A 20,890-nucleotide genomic window follows, 5' to 3' on the forward strand; every position below is an offset into this window, starting at 1 on the left:
ACGTGAAAGCACGGCTAGGCTTATAAGCCTTCTGCCCCGAGATGGTTAGAAGAACAATATCTAGTTGTTCTTCAACGTAAAAAAAGACCATCTTGTGCATGCTTTTACTGGTCAAGATATCGGTTATCGACTTTTAAGGTCGAAATGTCAAATAACGAGAAATAACGCTACTGTAAATGTTTGCTTAATCCACCACACCTAAATGGTGTGAAAGTTATCTTATTTATAATCAAATAAATTACAAGGATATGGAAATAGTAATAAATGGAAATAACAATAAATGGAAAGATACTATAGTAATAAGGCAAATGTTAGATATTTGTCTTATAATAAAATATCAAATATAATATATATGGTAAACTATAATTTATTACTAAATATCCTTAACACCCCACCGCAAGCTAAGCGTCGGATTTAAACGAACGTGAAGCTTGAATCTGAAAAATTCAAAGAGGTTGAGAAACACTTTTCGCGAAGATGTTAACAACTTGGTTCAGAGGAGGCGTAGAGAAACACTTTCTTGGCCATCGAAAACTGCAGAGAGATCGCTGCTCAGCGGCAATGCTGCCTTGGCTTCGGTGAGAATATGTCTAACCCATGAAGAGGGATTGTCGCTTAGCGACGATGCTGACTTGGCTCTGGTGAGAATATGTCTAACCCCAAGAAGTAGAAGGGGAAACCTAGAGCAAGGGACAAAGACAATGTTGAAGCCGGAAGAGTCGCCACATTGGGCGAATGAGCCAATTTTGGCGAGAAGGGCAGCTGGAAGAGTCACCACATTGGGGCGAAGGAGCCAATTTTGGCGAGAAGGGCGGCGGCAACTTGGTTGGCGAAGATGCCAGTGCGGCGCCCAGATTCCAAAGGTAAATCTCTGCAGAAGGTCGATGGGCTTATTGAGATTCTGTATATTTTCGAAGAGGGATGCTGATGAAGATCCTAAGATTAGGGTTTTTGTGAAGGATGAAGGATGAAGGATGAAGGAAAAATTGGGAAGAAATTGAAAGAGGCTATGTTTGGAAAAGGTGAGGTTGTATGTACAGAGTATGGCGAAGGATGATTTGGAGGTCAAAAAGGTGGAGCCGAAGAATAATCAATCGACTCTGCATGTGACAGCCATGACGACTGCCACTGGGGCATCAAAGACAACAGTGGTGGTGGAGAAGAACAGTAGAAGATTTCAAAAGCCATTGAAAAGAAAGGATCTAGGTTGCTAAACCAAAATGGCTCTGATACCATGTGAATGTTTGCTTAATCCACCACACCTAAATGGTGTGAAAGTTATCTTATTTATAATCAAATAAATTACAAGGATATGGAAATAGTAATAAATGGAAATAACAATAAATGGAAAGATACTATAGTAATAAGGCAAATGTTAGATATTTGTCTTATAATAAAATATCAAATATAATATATATGGTAAACTATAATTTATTACTAAATATCCTTAACACCCCACCGCAAGCTAAGCGTCGGATTTAAACGAACGTGAAGCTTGAATCTGAAAAATTCAAAGAGGTTGAGAAACACTTTTCGTGAAGATGTTAACAACCTGGTTCAGAGGAGGCGTAGAGAAACACTTTCTTGGCCATCGAAAACTGCAGAGAGATCGCCGCTCAGCGGCAATGCTGCCTTGGCTTCGGTGAGAATATGTCTAACCCATGAAGAGGGATTGTCGCTTAGCGACGATGCTGACTTGGCTCTGGTGAGAATATGTCTAACCCCAAGAAGTAGAAGGGGAAACCTAGAGCAAGGGACAAAGACAATGTTGAAGCCGGAAGAGTCGCCACATTGGGCGAATGAGCCAATTTTGGCGAGAAGGGCAGCTGGAAGAGTCACCACATTGGGGCGAAGGAGCCAATTTTGGCGAGAAGGGCGGCGGCAACTTGGTTGGCGAAGATGCCAGTGCGGCGCCCAGATTCCAAAGGTAAATCTCTGCAGAAGGTCGATGGGCTTATTGAGATTCTGTATATTTTCGAAGAGGGATGCTGATGAAGATCCTAAGATTAGGGTTTTTGCGAAGGATGAATGATGAAGGGAAAAATTGGGAAGAAATTGAAAGAGGCTATGTTTGGAAAAGGTGAGGTTGTATGTACAGAGTATGGCGAAGGATGATTTGGAGGTCAAAAAGGTGGAGCCGAAGAATAATCAATCGACTCTGCATGTGACAGCCATGACGACTGCCACTGGGGCATCAAAGACAACAGTGGTGGTGGAGAAGAACAGTAGAAGATTTCAAAAGCCATTGAAAAGAAAGGATCTAGGTTGCTAAACCAAAATGGCTCTGATACCATGTGAATGTTTGCTGAATCCACCACACCTAAATGGTGTGAAAGTTATCTTATTTATAATCAAATAAATTACAAGGATATGGAAATAGTAATAAATGGAAATAACAATAAATGGAAAGATACCTATAGTAATAAGGCAAATGTTAGATATTTGCCTTATAATAAAATATCAAATCTAATATATATGGTAAACTATAATTTATTACTAAATATCCTTAACAGCTACATCGTTTCAAGAGCTTTTATTTCAACTTATATTCTTGTTGTATAATTACAACAAATCAAGTTCTTCCCTTTATCTCAAGCTTTGACAAACTCAAAAGGAAACGCATTGCCATCCAAAGCCAGCAGCCTCACTCCATCCTCCACCAAAATCCCAGCACTTCCACACCTTGGCCTCCCTACCATCTCAGGGCACCATACTATATTGTAAACACCATTGTTCCTGTCGATCCTAAAGATCCCAGTCGGACCGTTATCGTTCCCGACCCCCACGAACCTCCTCCCTGTTGCAGACTCCATCTCATCCACTCTCCATTGCGTTGATGTTATGCACGTTGACGACGCTTGAAACACAACATTGAAACCCATACTTTCTTCAATTATATCTTCGCCCGCCACGATGGGAGTGAAGGTGACCGGAAGACCGATATTTGTCGAAGCAATTGGTTCTTGACCGACGTAGAGTGGGCAAGGAGCATTGCTACGACTTTTTAGGGTGAGATTACCTGCAACATCAGTGATTGCAGGCTTGATGTAGTACTCAACACCACGTCGTAGAGGTTGACCGTCGGTGTCGAGCACCGGAGGAAGTTGAGCTGTGGAAGTTATGGCCATGAAGACTAATAGGAAGCTAAAGATGGCAAGTGAATTATGCAACATCTTCTTCTTTCCTTCCACTACTTCAACAAATTAAAATTTGGAGTTGAAGGAAACAATGGCTTGGGATTGTGAATTTGTGTTGTTCCACTATTTATAGATATGAAGGAGTTGAAAATGGGACGTTTCGAAAGCGTTCATAGAATTTTCAAAATCTGATCGGTCTTATCTATAACTGTTTAATTTTTCTTATTGATTTTTCGTAGTGTGAATTTGAAATAAGACTTTTCTAAGGGAGCTTTTGTGGAAGACTTAGATGAAGTTAGGTAGTCACCAAATTTGAATTTGTTCGATGTATCAATGGTCTAGTCTTATCTTATAAATAGGATCATCATAATACCATTTCAAAAGTCGCGTGTTGTAACGACCCACGTTCAAGAATCGAAATCCGAACAATATCATCTTCCATCTCTTGCGACATAGTCACATCCTCACTTTTGAGAGTGAAAACTACTCCTACAGACCAACACGAGTCATTCCAGCCTGGCTTGTCCGAGGTCCCCCACCATAGAATTAAAATTAAAAAAAAAAAAAAAGTGCACATTTTTTCTTATTCCTAACAAGCATCGCTCTTATTTGCTCTCATTCATATGTAGTCTCAGTTCAAGAAAGAAAATGTTGCTAAATAGAGACATATGTTCGGTAACACTTTTGTGTTTTTGGAATATATATAATCTCTTTATTTCTTTCTTATAATTTAATACAAAACTTTATGCTTAAAGGTTGAGTCCTTATCACAAAATCTATGAAACAAACAAATCATTTAGATTACAAACTTTTTCTATATATATAATAATTATAAAAAAAAAACATTTATAAAATATTTTATTTCGCTCACGAGCTTCCTACTCAAATTTAAACATCAGTTTACATATAATTTCTCTAAGCCAGGAGTTTCTTTGATTGATCAACCGAAAAAAAATCACTTTATTAGTATAGGTAGCAATAGAGATGTCCACAAGACATGGTCGAGACGATGAAGCTTTCCCCATCTTGTCTCTTATTTCAATTTTTATACCCGTAAATATTTCAATTCTTTGGCAGGATTATTGGCAAGAAATTCTTGTGGAATTTTTTGAAAATTTTATTTTTCAAATATTTTTTAATAAATATTTTTTATTAATAAATCCAATAATATAGAAAAAAAAAATTATAATATTCCACATAAATTATTAGATGTAAAGGTACAAGCCTACCATTGTCCTCTTACAATTTTTCCTATCAGATTTCCCCAAATTTTAAAACGTGTCTCTTCCATAGAGGTTTCTACCCTCTTATAAAAAAAAATGTTTCGTTTTCTTCTCGAACCAAAGTGGGATCTCATAGATTATACATAAAAAAAAAATATTAACACAGTTGTCCACTTTAGTCCATTACGTATCGTCGTCAACCTCACGATTTTAAAATGCGTCTATTAGGGAAAAGTTTCCACACCCTTGTAAGGAATGATCTGTTCCCTCTCCAATCAACGTGGGATCTCACAATCCATCTCCCTTGGGTGACACACCAACCAGTGTCTGACTCTAATACCATTTGTAACATCCATAATAAACAAATGTGCCACTAGATAATTTTCAATTTTGAGTTTTAGGATGACTGACCCTTTTAATCCAGTCCATATAATGTCTTTTTCGGGAGCTCGAGGAAATGCACGGGCCGACTGGACCCGAAGCTTCTGGAAAATACGAATCCCCATCGCCCCAATAAACGAAAAAGTTTTTTCCTGAATGATAAGGAGAAAAAAAAAATTGGATCAAAAGAAAATGCTAGAAATAATATTCTATATCGGATTTCTTATTGCTTTTGCTCGTTGGGGGTTTCCTGGAAAAAATCGTCGAATCTTCCTCCGATTCCTTCTGATACGAGATGGAAACAAAAGATTCCTTTTAAGGGTGTGGAAACCTCTCCCTAGTAGACGCGTTTTAAAACTGTGAAACTGACGACGATACATAACGACATGTGTTAAAAAGAACGAGTGTAATTTCATAATATTTGTCGTTAAAATAATTTAGAATTTAAGAAGAAAAAAAGATGAGAGAAATTGAGAAGTTGGAATCTTTGAAACAATATTTGAGGTTCACTACAAAACAATAAGATGAAGACAAATTGAAGGAAAGGGTAAAAGAGGAATCTTCTTTTAAAAAATTTTGTAACAAAAAGAAACCCTAATAGTTTCTTTGAGAATTGAGGCTTGTCTTCTTTTATGAAAGATTAACCCTTTTTCAATATCTCATCTTCAAATCAATTCATCACATGCTACATACAACATTATTTAAAACTTTTCAAAATTATGGTACGGTTAGATCTCGAATCTTTATAATGTATCTCTAAAATTCGGATCGGAATTTAGAATCTGGGTTCAACTATGAGATCCAACGTCGGGGAGTGAGGAGAACGAAATACTCTTTATAAGGGTGTGAAAACCTTTCCCGTAGTAGATGCCATTTTAAAAACCTTGAGTGAAAGCCCGGAGGGAAAAGCCCAAAGAGGACAATATTTGCTAGCGGTGGGCTTGTGTCGTTACAGTTGATATCAGACACCGGGCAATGTGCTAGCGAGGAGATTGTTCCCCGAAGGGGGTAGACATGAGGCGTTGGGCTCCAAAGGAGGGTGGATTTGGTGGTGGTCTCACATTAATTGGAGAAAGGAACGAGTGCCAGCAAGGGAAGCTCGAAAGAGAAAGCCCAAAGAGGACAATATCTACTAGTGGTGAGCTTAGGCCATTACATCAACGCCTAATAGTCCCGACATGATCACATTGTTTACTTGTCTTGAACATCTTTTAAGATTAAACATTTTTTCTCCCCAAACCAACCCAAATTATTTTAGTATATTTTTCCTCACTTACATATTTTACAAGAAAATTTATACATTGTTACCCAACATAAAATTATTCCAAGACAAACACGTTCGAATGTGGTCTCGATTGTCAATTCATGCTCTCCTCCTTTACTTACGGTCACATTAAGCATGTATTAAAGAAAATATAATTTCGTCGTTTCCTATATTTTTAAGGTAAAATAATTCAAAGGGGACGATATACATAATATCATTTACAATATTGTTTTACGTAAATTTATTTGACAGTTGGTATGTTTAAAAATTGATGAGGTAAATAATCATACCAATATCAAAAGTAAATAAATAAATAGTAACAACTATGTTAATATTTTTTCTTTAACCTATTTAACTCTAGGTTGAGTTAATTTCAAATATATATATAAAAAAAATTATAGGTTTCGACATTAATTTGAAGTGAACTAAACTAACTTGAATTTATATCTCTCAACCGGATCCGACCTAACTCAACACATAAAACACATTGAACCATGTTCATGTTAGCTCTAATTCTTCAAATTAGGCACCGAGCAGTGTTGTAACAGCTCAAGCTCACCATTAGCCAATATTGTCCTCTTTGGACTTTCACTGCTTCTCCCCAGACTTTAAAATGCGTAAGAGAGAAGTTTCCACGCAGTTATAAAGAGTGTTTCGTTCTCCATTTCCCTCCCCAACCAATGTGGGATATCACAGGTGTACAAGCAAGGACAGTGGCTTTCAAATGGGGTGTATTATGAGACCTCACATCAATTAGAGAGAAAAACGAAACATTTTTTTATAAGAGTATGAAAATCTCCCCCCTAATAAACCCATTTTAAAACCGAACAAGAACAATATCTACTAGCTATGAGCTTAAACCGTTTCAGATTCAATAACAACTCAAGAAGTATGTGTCGAAAGTTCAAATCTCGTAAAAAATTCAACCCATCTATGAATGCCAATGATTCTAAGATCAGAAAAGATACACACAAACACAAAAAAAAAAACAAGTGGTTTTAGAGATGTTCTTTGAATCTTGAATATTAAACAAAGTGCTTCAAATTTCAATTCAATGTCCTTTTTTGAAGCATGGAGAGTTGCAGAAACAGAGCTGAGCACTTCTAAAACTGCCCATGCACTCAAGGACACAACTTTCTGCTACCAAACTCATCTTTCAAACCACATCTTCTCAACTCATTGGTCATCATAAATCTTTTAACCTTTTTCAATCTTGGATCAGAAAAAGCCTTACTTTTTAACAAGAACATGAAGAACAGAGCTCAAAACCCAGATCAAATTCCTCAAAGATTCAACATAAACAACAGAGATTCCATTAGTTAGAACAAGATTACAATCTAAACCCATAAACAAAAACTTCAGTTCATCACTGATTCTTCTTCGATTCTACAAAGCAACTGATGCAGAGCAGATGCAATTTCATCGACAGAATTCAGCTTGCAATCATCTTCAACCTGCAATGAATCCATTCCAAAACCCTTTTTCAAATGAAAAAACTGATACCCATTTCAGAATAAGAGCTCAAGAACTGACCTTCACACTCAGACAGTAAAGAACAATTTGGTTTATGGTAGAGATATTGAGATGAAGAACAGAGAGGCAAAGAGAATGCAAGCCAGCAACGATTTTCAAGGCTTGTTTTGGCCTTCTCTTTGACCTGATTTTCAAATTTGCATGATTTTCCACCATTGTTACTTCAATATCAGCAATGGAAGAACATTGGGTTTCGTTTTCACCCAATGAACAACAACCCTCCATTGATTTGAACTGAGGGAAGGTGAAGAACTCAGAAAAAGGGGGTTTTGATGAAGAACAGCCCTTTGTTTTTGTTTCCATTGTTGATAGAACTTGAACTTGTTGCTCAAGCTCCTTCACAAAATTAATAGCTCCCCCAATAATTGAAGCTTGATCCCCCTGAAAACAACAACAAAAACCCATTTAATTTCTATTTGGAAGAAGGAGAATGAAGAACAGAGGAAGAGAGAGATACCCTTTGAACATAAGACTCTGGCATTAAGGATCTAAGAACAGAGAGATACTCATTCATCTGTTTTCGTCGATTTCGTTCAACAGCGATGTGGGTCATTCTCTGATTCTCGATATCTTCCTTGTTCTTGCGGGATTTGGGTCGTCGTTTTCTGGGTCGAATTGGGTTTGGAGTTCTTGATTCAGCCTCCAATGGCGGATTTCTGGAAATGGCAGGTTCTTCAGGGGAAGGAATAGGAAGCAAAACAGAGGAGGATGAGTTCCAATCTTCAAAAGGGTAATTTTCTGTTTGTTTCTCGGGAAAATCATGAGGGATTTGGGGAAATTGAAAGCTCCCATTTGTCCAAATCCCTCCACCAAACGAGGTGTAAAGATCTTGAGAAAAAACCACAGCTTCTAATGCCATTTTCCTTTTGTTTGTTCTTAGTTTGAATCTAAATGAGTGCTTTTTGAGGGAAACCCATATGAAAAAAAGCTCAAAAAAGCTCAAAAAGGGGAGAAAAATGGTGGGTTTTGGAATTGGGAGCAGAAAAATGGGGTTTTTAAAGGGGTTTGTGATGAAGAAGGAAGCAAATCTACAGAATATTGCACGTGAAGGAGGAAAAAAAAGAAAATAAATAAATAAAATAAGACATGATCAAAACAATATTCCATATCACACATGAGGCTTTCAATTCAAAGAAACACACCCATCTCATTCTTGTGACCCACATGTCATTTCATTGCAATTCTTTTCAAAATGATGCTAACAATAATTTAGAAAAAGAAAAATTTAGTTTAATTTGAGCAATTAACGATCAGGTTTTTGTTCGGATATGTCGAATTTATTTCGTTGTTCTTGTTGAAATTGGTTGATAATTATATCGTGTCATTGTCACATCCCTTTGATTATAACAATATTGTTTTTAAATTGTACATCGTGTATTTACAAAGTTGGTGATTTTGGAGGAATTTTGTTCTTGTGATACTCGAGTAAAGAAGGAGTAATATTTGTGTGTGGGATAGTCTTCATTCTTAGGAATGATTTGAGATAGGTACGTAGCTTGGTCGTGTCAAAGAGAAATGTCGGAACTATCAGATTTTCGTTTAATTTTATTCTAAGCTTAGTAAACTCTCGAGCCTCTACAGAATTTCGCTCGCCTCGGTCCTTAGTAGAGTTGACAAAGGAGAACAACCTTTTTTCACTTTGTCTTCGTCTTTGCCCATATTGTCGAGTTGAAGGGCAGCACTTGTAGGCAGCATTGTCTGTCGTACTATAACGAAATATGTTTAAGGTTTAGGGTTTAAGGTTGAAAAATGATTATTAAGGTGACAGAGGATCACTCGATCTTAATCTACTCGCTCAAACTTGAAAAATAACCGGGCTTACGAACATAGTAATTTTAATCCATTTTTTACTAAAAGTACATTGTAACCATCATACATAATATAGCGTTTTTCTTTTTTTAACTCGATCCAAAGTGAGGTAATTTGTTGTAATATAATTGAAGGAATTAAATGGAATGAAAATGCAAAACTTTTGGGAGTTAAAAGTGGGTGGGGAATATCTTGATGGTGAAAAAAGTGGGAAAATTAGGTGCCCAACATCATAATTGATCATATTTTTGTCACAAACATTTTTAATTTATAAAGTAATATGTCATTCAATTGAAAATGAAAAAAAAGCTATCACTCCAAAATAAAAGTTCTTAATTTTCTCCCTTAGAAAGAAAATAATAATAATAATAATAATTGAATTTTCGACCGCTAAGTAGTCAGACAACCTCTTTCTGTAAATTATATATGCATATATGATCAATTTGATATAACTTAACTAGTTAAAACGTTGATCATGGACCAAAAATATCATTAATTCAAAACTCCAGCTTGAACGAAAAAAAAATCTCTCTAGTTTGATTCAAAATAAATTTTGGCTTATTGATTGGAGTGTCGTTATAATGATTTGGTATTAATGTCTACTTATTTTGTTGTGTTGCATAATAATTTCGTTGAGAAACCCTGAATTCTGATTGTTTAAAGTCCGGAATTAAGACCACTTTTATTAACCATTTAATTTTTTTTTTTTATGGCTTACAAGCTTGGAATCCGGATTCGACACCTAATGATCGATGTGGCCACAAGTGAAAATTATCTCCATCAACTAAAACAGGTCCTTATAACCTGTTTTGTCCTTACTCAAATGTATCTTAGAACAAAATTTAGGAGGTCACCTGTCATAGCCCAAGCCTATGGCTAGTAGATATTGTCCGTTTTGGCTCGTTATATATCGTCGTCAGCCTCACAGTTTTAAAACGGCTTGGGGTGTTACAAATGGTATTAGAATCAGATAACGGTTGGTGTGCCAGCGAAGACACTGGTCCCCTAAGAGGGGCGGATTGTGAGATCCTTTATCGGTTGGAAAGGGAAACAAAACATTCCTTATAAAGGTGTGAAAACATCTCCCTAACAAACGCCATTTAGAACAGTGAGACTGTCGACGATACATCGTGTCAAAGCAGACAATACCTACTAGGCATGGGCTTGGATTGTTACATCACTCAACATAGAATTGCTCTAAGTAAAGCACGCTTAACCATGAAGTTCATGTGATTGAGCCACCAAAAAAAAAAATACATCTTGTTGGTAAAGCACGCTTAACCATGAAGTTCATGTGATTGAGCCACCAAAAAAAAAAATACATCTTGTTGGTAAAGCACGCTTAACCATGAAGTTCATGTGATTGAGCCACCAAAAAAAAATACATCTTGTTGGTATAGACAGTAACTTTAAATTTTTTTAAGCTTTTTTTAGTCATCCTATTCTCAGGATCGCTCTCATTTGAATATAATTTCAGTTCATTCATGTACCTCTGATTTATTCACGTGTCACAACTACTCAAGTACTGATCAAAACATCGAAACCCTAAACACCACTCAAGATTTGATCAAAACATCTAAACCCTAAACACTACTCAGGATCTGATCAAAACATCGAAACCCTGAACACTACTTTCAGGATCTGATCAAAACATCGAAACCCTAAACACTACTCAAGATTTGATCAAAACGTCGAAACCCTGAACACTACTTTCGGGATTTGATCAAAACATCGAAACCCTGAACACTACTTTCGGGATTTGATCAAAACATCGAAACCCTAAACACTACTCAAAATGATTATAAACAATGTGAGGCAAACATTCCGAAATTCACAAGCATATAAAAGTCAAAACTTTGAATTGTGTATGAGATAGGAGGGCATGTGGAACAGTAATGGCATGGTGATTTGGAAATAATGTTAGTGCATGGTACGAGCTCTGAACAGAGATGATAGATGGTAAAAGCCTGCCATTTTGCTTACACAACTTCTGAAAGATACACTGCCCATTTGCTTAAACAAGCTCTTGCTTTTGCCTTTCTCTCTCTACGACGCAGAAAACAGGTTAAGAAGCTTTTTGAGTTTCCATGAGATCACACACACCCACAAAGTTTCATAGCTTTTACCTACATTTGTCAGAACCTCTGTGTCATCCTTCCAGCTACCACAAACCCTCTCATTCTATGATTCAAGGGAACAACAAACACTTTAATTATGTGATCAACTTTTAAGTTTGTGTCCAATTAGTTGGTGAGAGCTTTAACAAGTGTGAGATAGATTCCTAATGTTCCGTCTTTTTTTGTGTTAAGTGTTTTCTTTTCGTGAGATCCCACGTCGGTTTGAGAGGAGAACGAAGCATTCTTTATAAGGGATAGGAGATGCGTTTTAAAAACGTTGAGAGCAAGCTTGAAAGGAAAAACCCAAAGAGGATAATATTTGCTAGTGGTGAGCTTGAATTGTTACAAATGGTACAAGAGCTAGACACCAGGCGATGTGCCACATGAACGTGGGACTCCCTAATCCACCCCCATTCAGAGCTCATGTAGTGAGTGTAGTATTACCTCAGTCCCACATCGATTGGAGAAGGGAACGAGTGTCAGAGAGGATGTTGGGCACTGAAGGGGGGTGGATTGTGAGATCCCACATAGGTTGGGGAGGAGAAAAAAACTTTCTTTATAAGGTGTGGAAACCTCTCCCTAGAAGATGCGTTTTAAAAAATCTTGTGGGGAAGCCCGAAGAGGAAAATATCTGCTAATGGTGGGCTTGGGCTGTTATGAATGGTATCAGAGCCAGGCATCGAGCAATGTGTCAGCGATGAGGGTGAGCCCCAAAGGAGGATGGACACGAGGCGGTGTGCCAGCAAGGACGCTAGGCTCCAAATGGAGGTGGATTAGAGAGTCCCATCAACATGGAGAAAGGAACAAATGCCAACGATGACTCCGAAGGGGGTGGATTGTAAGATCTCACCTCGGTTAGGGGAGGAGAACGAAAGGGAAGCTCGAAAGTGTTTTAAAAACCTCTTAGGAAGCTCGAAAGTGTTGTCTTGTGGAAAAACATCAAACGTCTGTCATCGTCAATCATCACTACTATCTTACGACGACATATTACTAGTGGGTCATGCATCAGTAAGTCGTTAGAATCGAGGTAATACCACACTCACTACAACACCACATAAAGTTGTCGCTCATTGATCAGAGTTGAAAAGTGTGATCACCAGAAGAAGAAGACACAAGACAATGACTAAACACATGAGAGGGAGGAAGAAAAGGCAGTCAAGGTTACGCACATCGAGAGTAAGAACGAGATGAGGTCAAAAAAGAGTCGAAAAAAAAAACTAGATCAAATCTGATTCGACTATAACTTTTTAGGTCATTCTCTCAAAGTATTCGAGAATTTTACATCTCAAGTGCATTGAACGGAATTAAATGAAGAACAAAAGGGTTCGAGTTTGAAAGGGGTTCGAGATTGAATGAGAGATGAAATGGAAACAAAATTATTGAGATTTTGTTGTTGGGGAGTGAGGTGTAAATCAAAGACCAATCTCACCATTTCTACTCTATGTTTGTAGGCTTTGTCTCTTTGTGTTTGCAATTTAACGTAGAAGACACACACAATTCACAATTCATGAGAGGATTTGTCTGTCCCTTTTTGCTTAATCATTGAACATATGAACCCTACATCCAATGCCCACAACACATTATAAATATATATATTATTCTTTTCATTCCAATCATTTGTGTTCTCTCTTTCTTATTAAATTCAACATTTGTTCTATCTCAATTAATGGAAATTGAGAATCAAACCATGATTGTTTTTATACAAAATCATCACAAACAAAAGGAATAACGTTTGATTCTTACTATCATTGATTGGGTAATTGGGTAATTGGGTAATGACTACTTCGTCTATTGATTAAGAATAGGCGTTTGTTTACGAGCTTAACTGAAGATTGATTTCTGCTCCTTAGAGACGAAAAGATTCGTAATATATAGTGACATGATTTGGCTTATGCTTTTTTGCCCGTCAATAGATTTCGAGTGTGTCACAACTTAAGTCCACCGCAAGTAGATATTGTCCGCTTTGGCTTGTTGCGTATCGCCGTTAGCCTCACGGTTTTAAAACGCTTCTACTAGGGAGAGGTTTTCATACCCTTCTAAAGGAATACTTAGCTCCCCTCTCCAACCGATGTGGGATTTCGTGTGTCACAACCCAAGTCCATCACTAGTAGATATTGTCCGCTTTGGCTTGTTACGTATCGCCGTCAGCCTCACGGTTTTAAAACGCGTCTACTAGGGAGAGGTTTTCATACCCTTCTAAAGGAATACTTAGCTCCCCTCTCCAACCGATGTGGGATTTCGAGTGTGTCACAACCCAAGTCCATTGCTAATAGATATTGTCCGCTTTGGCTTGTTACGTATCGTCGTCAACCTCACGGTTTTAAAATGCGTCTGTAGGGAGAGGTTTTCACACCCTTGTAAAGGAATACTTAGCTCCCCTCTCCAACTGATGTGGGATTTCGAGTGTGTCACAACCCAAGTCCATTGCTAATAGATATTGTCCGCTTTGGCTTGTTACGTATCATCGTCAGCCTCACGGTTTTAAAATGCGTCTACTAGGGAGAGGTTTTCACACCCTTGTAAAGGAATACTTAGCTCCCCTCTCCAACAGATGTGGGATTTCAAGTGTGTCACAACTCAAGTTCACCCCTAGTAGATATTGTCCGCTTTGGCTTGTTACGTATCGTCACCAGCCTCATGGTTTTAAAACGTGTCTACTAGGGAGAGGTTTTCACACCCTTCTAAAGGAATACTTAGCTTCCCTCTCCAACCAACGTGGGATTTTACAATTCATCCCCCTTGGAGGCCCAACGTTCTCGTTGGGACATCGCATGGTGTTTGGCTCTGATACCATTATGGAATTTTTCGATGCATGATCTTAAGCTAGTTGCAGTGGTCTTTGACCTAAAGATTTGGAGGCATTGTCTATACAAAGAAAAAACTTTCCACACCCTTATAAAGGAATACTTAGCTCCCATCTACAACCGACGTGGGATCTCACAATCCACCCCCTTTGGGGGTTGTGGAATTTTTCGATGCATGATCTTGAGCTACTTGTCGTGGTCTTTGACCTAAAGATTTGGAGTATACAAAGAGAAAACTCAAATCTTAGTAGACCACAGAATCCTAGAGAATCTTTTCATGTAGAAAACATTTAATATGAGACAACGTAGATGTATGGAGTTAATAAAAAGAGTACGATGTGAATATTGTATCGTTCGAGTACAGCAAATGTAGTGGCTAGTGTCTTGAGCAGGAAATCGGCCCACACTTCAGTCTTGATCATCGAGCGAGTTTCATATGTACAGATCTTAAATGCGTCAATCAACAATCATGTGGGGTTTAATCATTTCTTAGATTTTGTTGTCTCACCTCTCGTGATGGAGACATGTTTTATTGGTTAGTTTAAGAATCAATATGAATCAACCATAGATTTCTAAGATAATGTTGATTGTCTTATCTACCAAAATTAGGTTCGTTTTTACTTCCTCTTAATATCATTACGATTTTAAAAAAATAAATATTTACCCGAGAACCTATGGTCCCTAAAGTTTAATCTCTCTTTTTTTAGTCCAAGAATTTATACAATTATGGTATAGAGACCGACCTCTCAGTATCACTAAAATTTGAAAAGTAAACATTTATCTGGGAACTTATAATCCCAAAGTTTATACCGGGAAAAATTCTTACTCTCGGTCTTTTGTTTTTGTAAATTAGAGGTCGAACTAGTGTCTTATTTATCAAAACTAGGTTTATACTGAACGTTTTACTTTTCTTCTCGGTATCATTACAATTTGAAAAATAAACATTTATGTGGGTCCTATAATAATTGGTAAGGCTTATAGTCTCAAATTAACATGTGTATGATAGCGATGGGGATGAATGGTACCTACATTGAACCGAACCAAGATATGTCTAATTTTGAAGCTCCCCTTTCAAAAGTTTCAACTTTCGACATAAGAAAAGGTTAAATTTGCAAAAAGGCAACAATTATTAATTAGATAGATTATTAGCCTTCGTTTTTGTTACCTACGATAACACAAAAAGAAACTGACAAATGTTTAGAAATAGTTCTCGAGATTATTATTGTATCAGCACCAACATAGGCCCATTATTTTTTTTTCGATCGGAGCATCCAGCACCACAACCCGAATCTACTTGACTAAGCCCCATGTTCGTCCAAGGTAGAACCACCAGACCCAACATTCATTGAATATATTATATTAAACTAAAATATAATTTTATTTTTTATTGAATCCATTTTTTATTATTTATGTTTCCAAAATAACTATTAAATAGGTTCTATTTTGGTCATTTTTTATTATTTCATTTAAAAAATTAAATTAATTTTCACTAATTTTGAAAATAGAGAGGTGTGGGCTTTGTTGCATGCATGCAAAAAAATGGCGGTGAAAGAGTGGGACCTCTCCTTGCCTGATTAAGGTTCGCCATACTGTGACTGTTTGATTCGTCACAAAGTGATTTGTCATTTTCTTATTGGAAGTCTATCATCTCTCATCCATTATCCTCCGTACACGTGGCTGCTTTTCGTCACCGTAAGGTCTGCTTAAAAAAAACTCCGGACTGCCCTCCCTCTGCCACCTCAGATGGGACCCACCTGGATTTGAACCAATCAAATGATTTCCTGCCACCTGGGTCCCCCGTTATCGAAATTGAAATAGGGAAATATCAATTTTTTTATTATTATTTTTAATATATTCTCTTTTATATTACTTTCATTAGAGATGCCCATTTTAACGGTGGGCTCCAGCCGAGCTTGAACGGAGAGCGATTACTAGTTTAAATAAAAAATAGAGAAGGAAGTGAGAAACATCTTTTTCGATTAGATAAATGGGACCGAAGATGGGATTATGTTCTCCATTCTTGTTTTCACTCTGTTTAATATAAATATATTTTCAACACATATTTATATTCATCTTATCCTCAAGATCGCTTTCAATCAGCTATATTCTCAGTTCATTTATGTACCTTTCATTTACTCGGGTGTCACAAATATTATTATACGTGACATTTTAATTATTGAACGAATATTCACTTAAAAGTAATTTTTTATTCTTTTTCATGTTTTCAATTGAATCCCACTTTTTCTAATGGAGCCTCTTGTTAGGTAAGCTTTGAAAAAGAATTTAACCTTATGATCATTATTTATGTACCTTCGCCCGCTTTTACGTAATATTTTAAACATTTAAAAAAACGTTTTAAATATTTAATAGTAACAAAGTGTTCTTAGAGAAAAATACTTTGTTCGAGTAATCGTGGGTTACTGAAAACGAAAGTATATTATTGAGAATCCGATGATTAACAAAGCTCGATGGTTCGTATTCAAGGTTAGTCGAAGAAGAGGGTCAAGTCAATGGTATATCGATGAACAATCCAACATATCGATTGAAGACTAAAAATTTAAACGAGTAAGTTTCATCTTTTAAAATGTCTGAAATGCATCGAAAAACCCTAAATTGAGTATGAACGGAATTTGCTTGGTGTGGCAATCTAGATTGGATGTATTCACACCATAGGGCTATTGAATTCATTTTAATCATTGGGATTATTTAGAATTGGACTCGTCAAATTGAGGTCCGGTTGTACTTCATATGACAATAACGAGTTGAGCCTCTAGAGATGTGTGACCTAGTGACTTACGCGTTCCTTTGGCTTTCGACGTGTCGAGTAGCAGCATCGTTCCGAATGGCACGATGCTTGTGAGATTCCACATTGGTTGGAGATGGGAACGAAGCATTTCTTATAAAGGTGAAGATACTTCTCCCTAGATGCGTTTTAAAATCGTGAGGTTGTCGGCAATACGTAACAGGTTGAAATGGACAATTTCTACTGGCAGTAGACTTGGGCTATTACAAATGATATCATATGGGGTGGTGTGCTAACAAAGACACTGAGCTCTCAAGGAGAGTGGAACCTGAGATCCCACATCGATTGGAACGAGAAACGAAACATTCTTTATAAGGGTATGGAAACGTCTTTCTAACAAACACGTTTTAAAATCATGAAGCTGACAGCGATATATAATGAATCAAAACGAACAATATCTGTTAACATTCCTAGTAGGAGATTGTCATTTAGTAGATGGTCGGGTTTTCTCTTATGACGTAAGTTTGAAGGTTCTGTTGTTGTCTCTATTACAATGAGGTTTTAATATGAGCCAAAAGCTTTTACCCGTGGACATGAATGTCTCCATGATATATTCACAGCAGGAAAGTGGGTAAGAATGGAATAGCAGCCGTCAAACATGATTTAAGAAAAGCCCACGACAGGGTCGAGTGGCCTGACATGATGATTCATGTAACGCTTCATGTCTAAGATTCAGACAAGGATTTGAGTGTGGTTAGCTCGAAGCAATTTTATGTTAGTTGACCTCGTCAAAATTTTTCTCGAAAGTACGTGAATAAAGATAAAATATGTTGAAAGAACCCAAAGGCTCTTCTAGACAAGTAGGTAACGTAATCATGTCGCAAGGGAGGCAGGAAAATGTTGAGATAACCATGTGTCGATCGTGGTTTGAATCTTAGACATAGGACATTACAAGCCACAAATATTCCTAACGGTTTTGGTTGGTCCAGCTTTGATCAAAGCAGATTGTAAATTATTTGCTAACTCACTAATATTATCAACGGAGCTTAGTTGAACTTTTCACGATAATTAATATTCGGTGGTAGTCAAGACAGGTAACACGGTCTTCTCTTAGGTTTTCTCTCGATGGACAATGGAAATATTAGTTCATTTTCGAGTCAAGTCATTGTAAAACGAGACTAACAACAAAGAACGAGGAATGTTCATAAATTTTTCATTGTAAATGAGAAATACTTGTACTAAATAAAAAATAAAAAGAAACACGATCATTTCTCTTCGTAACTAGTCAAACATGGACTCGTTCATAGATCTTCAGTTTCGACACCAAAAATAAAATTATTAAATATTAACGTTGAAATAAAAAACTGACAAAAGTCAAAGCATGTTATACTCATGAAAGTCAAAGCATGGTAATTCTCCAATAAATGTTGAAAAAGTCAAAGTCAATGCTCATTGGGTAGGTCACCACCATCCAATCCATTTTCCAAATTTAATAGGGACTTTATTATTACCACAAATCTTTAAATGGACTTTTTCTTTAATAAATTTTTTTTAATTATTCATGACATCAAAATTATGTCAATATCACTCAGTAAGTACTCAAAACCATCATTAGTAGATATTGTTCACTTTAGCTCGTTACGTATCGTCGTCAACTTCATGACTTTAAAACATGTCAACTAGAGAGAGGGTTTCACTCGAAATGTTTCATTCCTCTCTCTAATCGATGTGGAACCTCAAAATCTACCTCTCTTGGGAGTCTAGCGTCCTCGCTGGCACACATCTTAGAACCTGCTCTGATACTATGTGTAATAGCTCAAGCCCACCGCTAGCAGATATTGTCCACTTTGACCCGTTACGTATCGTTGTCATCCTCACAGTTTTAAAACATGTCTGTTAAGGAGAAGTTTCCGCACTCTTATAAGGAATACTTCGTTCCCATCTCCAATCAACGTGGGACCTCACAACACTATTCCAAATTCCAATCTTTTACCATTATTTTAACAGATTTCTACTCCAATGGCAGCTTTTCAAATAAATTGAAAAATTCAGGAGTACTTTTGTAATTTAGCCACACAAAAAATTGCTCGTCGTATTACTTTAGGAAGGGACTTGACGTACTCCAATAACCAGCTTCAAGAAACATCGAGAATTGATCACCAGACCTAACAAAAATTTCTCGAGCATTCCAAACTTAACCCTACAGTTACTCCTCGAGGTCGGTTTTAGTTTTGAACTTCTAAATGAAAAATAAAAGGAAAATTCCAAGCGAGTTCAAAAGTCGTTTGTCAAAGAATAATCAAATCATTTGAGGACCATTTTTGGGTATAAAATAACCATATCTAATTTAAAAGGAATTTTTAATTTTTCCATTTTTCTTAGAATTTGTCTTTATCTTCAAATCTTTGAATGGAATATAATCATATCAATCCAATAATTTAATTTTTATTCTTTTTCTCTTTATTTTCTTTTAAATAATTTTAAATCCACTTCTTGGAAAGAACCTATAAATATAATATTTTAAATAATAATAATAAATTATTTTATTTGGTTTGGTCAAACTTTGGTTGCTTGGTCAACGGCATAATTCAAAACACTCTCCCAACTTTGGGCGCCTAATGCTTACAACCAAACAGACCCTTATTTTAATGTCTTTAGTCAAACTCTAATTTATTTAATTCTTAAGATTTTTATAATATTACGGACACATTATTCATCACTTAGATGTTCATAAAAATAATGTTTTTTTTTAGTATTTTTAATATTATAAATATGAGCTAAAAAATTACCTTTATTTAAAAAAAAATAAAAAATTAGGCCCAAAATTATATTTTAATCTGTTTTTAAAAAATAATTATTACATAAACTCAAGTAAATATATTTTTTTAAATCGGAATATTATTTCAGCTCTCTCGTATAATTTCTTATCGATGAAGTATATTGAATAAAATTTTTAATTTTATATCTAATAAATCTCTCAATTTTTTATTTTACGGGAAAAGAGCATATAAAAAATTAACTTTTTAAAAATTAAAATTTGCAATTTTATATGGAATATTTTAATTAGAGTGTGTGGCAAGGGAAGCGTGGAATTAAAATTTAAAATATATATATTTAATGGTTCATAGGGGAGGTGGGACCAGGCAAAAGGGGGGCAAAAAAGTCAAAGAGAAATTAAAAAAATTAGTGAATTAAATAAATAAAAATAAGCGGCAGAATTGGCTCTACTCTACTTGTACATTCCGCCATTAGCTGAGCAATTTTTTTGAATTTACTTTATTATTATTATTATTTAAATGGAATTTATATTTATTTTTCTTCTATTCTTCTAGAAGCTTATCCTGTGCTTTCTTTCTCACATGCAACCTCCATTTCATCACCAATGATCTAATCATGTTGACTTTCTCAAGTCCTTATATTTCATCGAACCCGTAATGAATGCCTAAATATCATGATCGTCCCAACTCAATAATGTCTGGCGTGGCTTCCTCGAACCTTTTACTGTATTAAATTACTCAAATTTACCTCACGTGCTTGTCTTGAGAGGTTTCTTGATCTCACTTCAGTTCGGTTGGGTTGAAAAAATCTTTTGGATCAACTTAAATTTTAGGTTAGTTTGGCCGGTGACTCGAGCAATCTGAATAGAGTTCCCATCCTAACCCTATATTTAAAAAAAAAATGTCACTTATCTAATGCAGATTGCATTAATAACTAAAATTTCATACGGCTCAAATATTAGACATTCAGAAGTCACACCACATCACTCACATTAATTGCAAAAACTAAATATTCTTAATTTTCGTAATTATTTTACAATTAGGGCTGAGTTGTAACTCTATTTTCGAGTTGATCAGGCTGACCCGACAAAAAAAATTCCAA

General features: G+C 36.2%; 2 protein-coding genes across 4 annotated transcripts; both read right to left on the bottom strand.

Moving 5' to 3' along the window:
- Window positions 1-145: 145 nt before the first annotated feature.
- Window positions 146-3,285, bottom strand: LOC111450419 (miraculin-like). Of its 2 annotated transcripts, none has more exons than XM_023090526.1 (2): window positions 2,512-3,285; window positions 146-170 (listed from the first exon to the last, which is right to left on the bottom strand). In XM_023090526.1, exon 1 carries the CDS (start codon window positions 3,171-3,173, stop codon window positions 2,592-2,594), a length of 582 nt encoding a protein of 193 aa, XP_022946294.1. In that variant the 5' UTR covers window positions 3,174-3,285; the 3' UTR covers window positions 146-170; window positions 2,512-2,591. The 2 variants fall into 2 exon arrangements, with proteins under 2 accessions (XP_022946294.1, XP_022946295.1); XM_023090527.1 differs by having other exon boundaries at window positions 153-170; window positions 2,518-3,285.
- A 3,899-nt stretch (window positions 3,286-7,184) lies between these two features.
- Window positions 7,185-8,601, bottom strand: LOC111450414 (transcription factor bHLH94-like). Of its 2 annotated transcripts, none has more exons than XM_023090517.1 (3): window positions 7,996-8,601; window positions 7,539-7,919; window positions 7,185-7,483 (listed from the first exon to the last, which is right to left on the bottom strand). In XM_023090517.1, the coding sequence occupies exons 1-3, from the start codon at window positions 8,395-8,397 to the stop codon at window positions 7,364-7,366; spliced, it is 903 nt and encodes a 300-aa protein (XP_022946285.1). In that variant the 5' UTR covers window positions 8,398-8,601; the 3' UTR covers window positions 7,185-7,363. The 2 variants fall into 2 exon arrangements, with proteins under 2 accessions (XP_022946285.1, XP_022946286.1); XM_023090518.1 differs by having other exon boundaries at window positions 7,185-7,459; window positions 7,996-8,592.
- Between the last annotated feature and the right edge of the window lie 12,289 nt (window positions 8,602-20,890).

This window comes from Cucurbita moschata, unplaced genomic scaffold, assembly GCF_002738365.1.
Source record: "Cucurbita moschata cultivar Rifu unplaced genomic scaffold, Cmos_1.0 Cmo_Scf00012, whole genome shotgun sequence".
Taxonomy (NCBI): Eukaryota; Viridiplantae; Streptophyta; class Magnoliopsida; order Cucurbitales; family Cucurbitaceae; genus Cucurbita; species Cucurbita moschata.

Excerpts from the sequence above, each read along its gene's own strand:
- LOC111450419 (XM_023090526.1), bottom strand. The coding sequence starts at position 3,173 with ATGTTGCATAATTCACTTGCCATCTTTAGCTTCCTATTAGTCTTCATG.
- LOC111450414 (XM_023090517.1), bottom strand. The coding sequence starts at position 8,397 with ATGGCATTAGAAGCTGTGGTTTTTTCTCAAGATCTTTACACCTCGTTT. Across the intron at positions 7,920-7,995 it reads CAGAGTCTTATGTTCAAAGG|GGGGATCAAGCTTCAATTAT; the intron begins GTATCTCTCTCT and ends TGTTGTTTTCAG. Across the intron at positions 7,484-7,538 it reads TTTACTGTCTGAGTGTGAAG|GGTTTTGGAATGGATTCATT; the intron begins GTCAGTTCTTGA and ends CATTTGAAAAAG.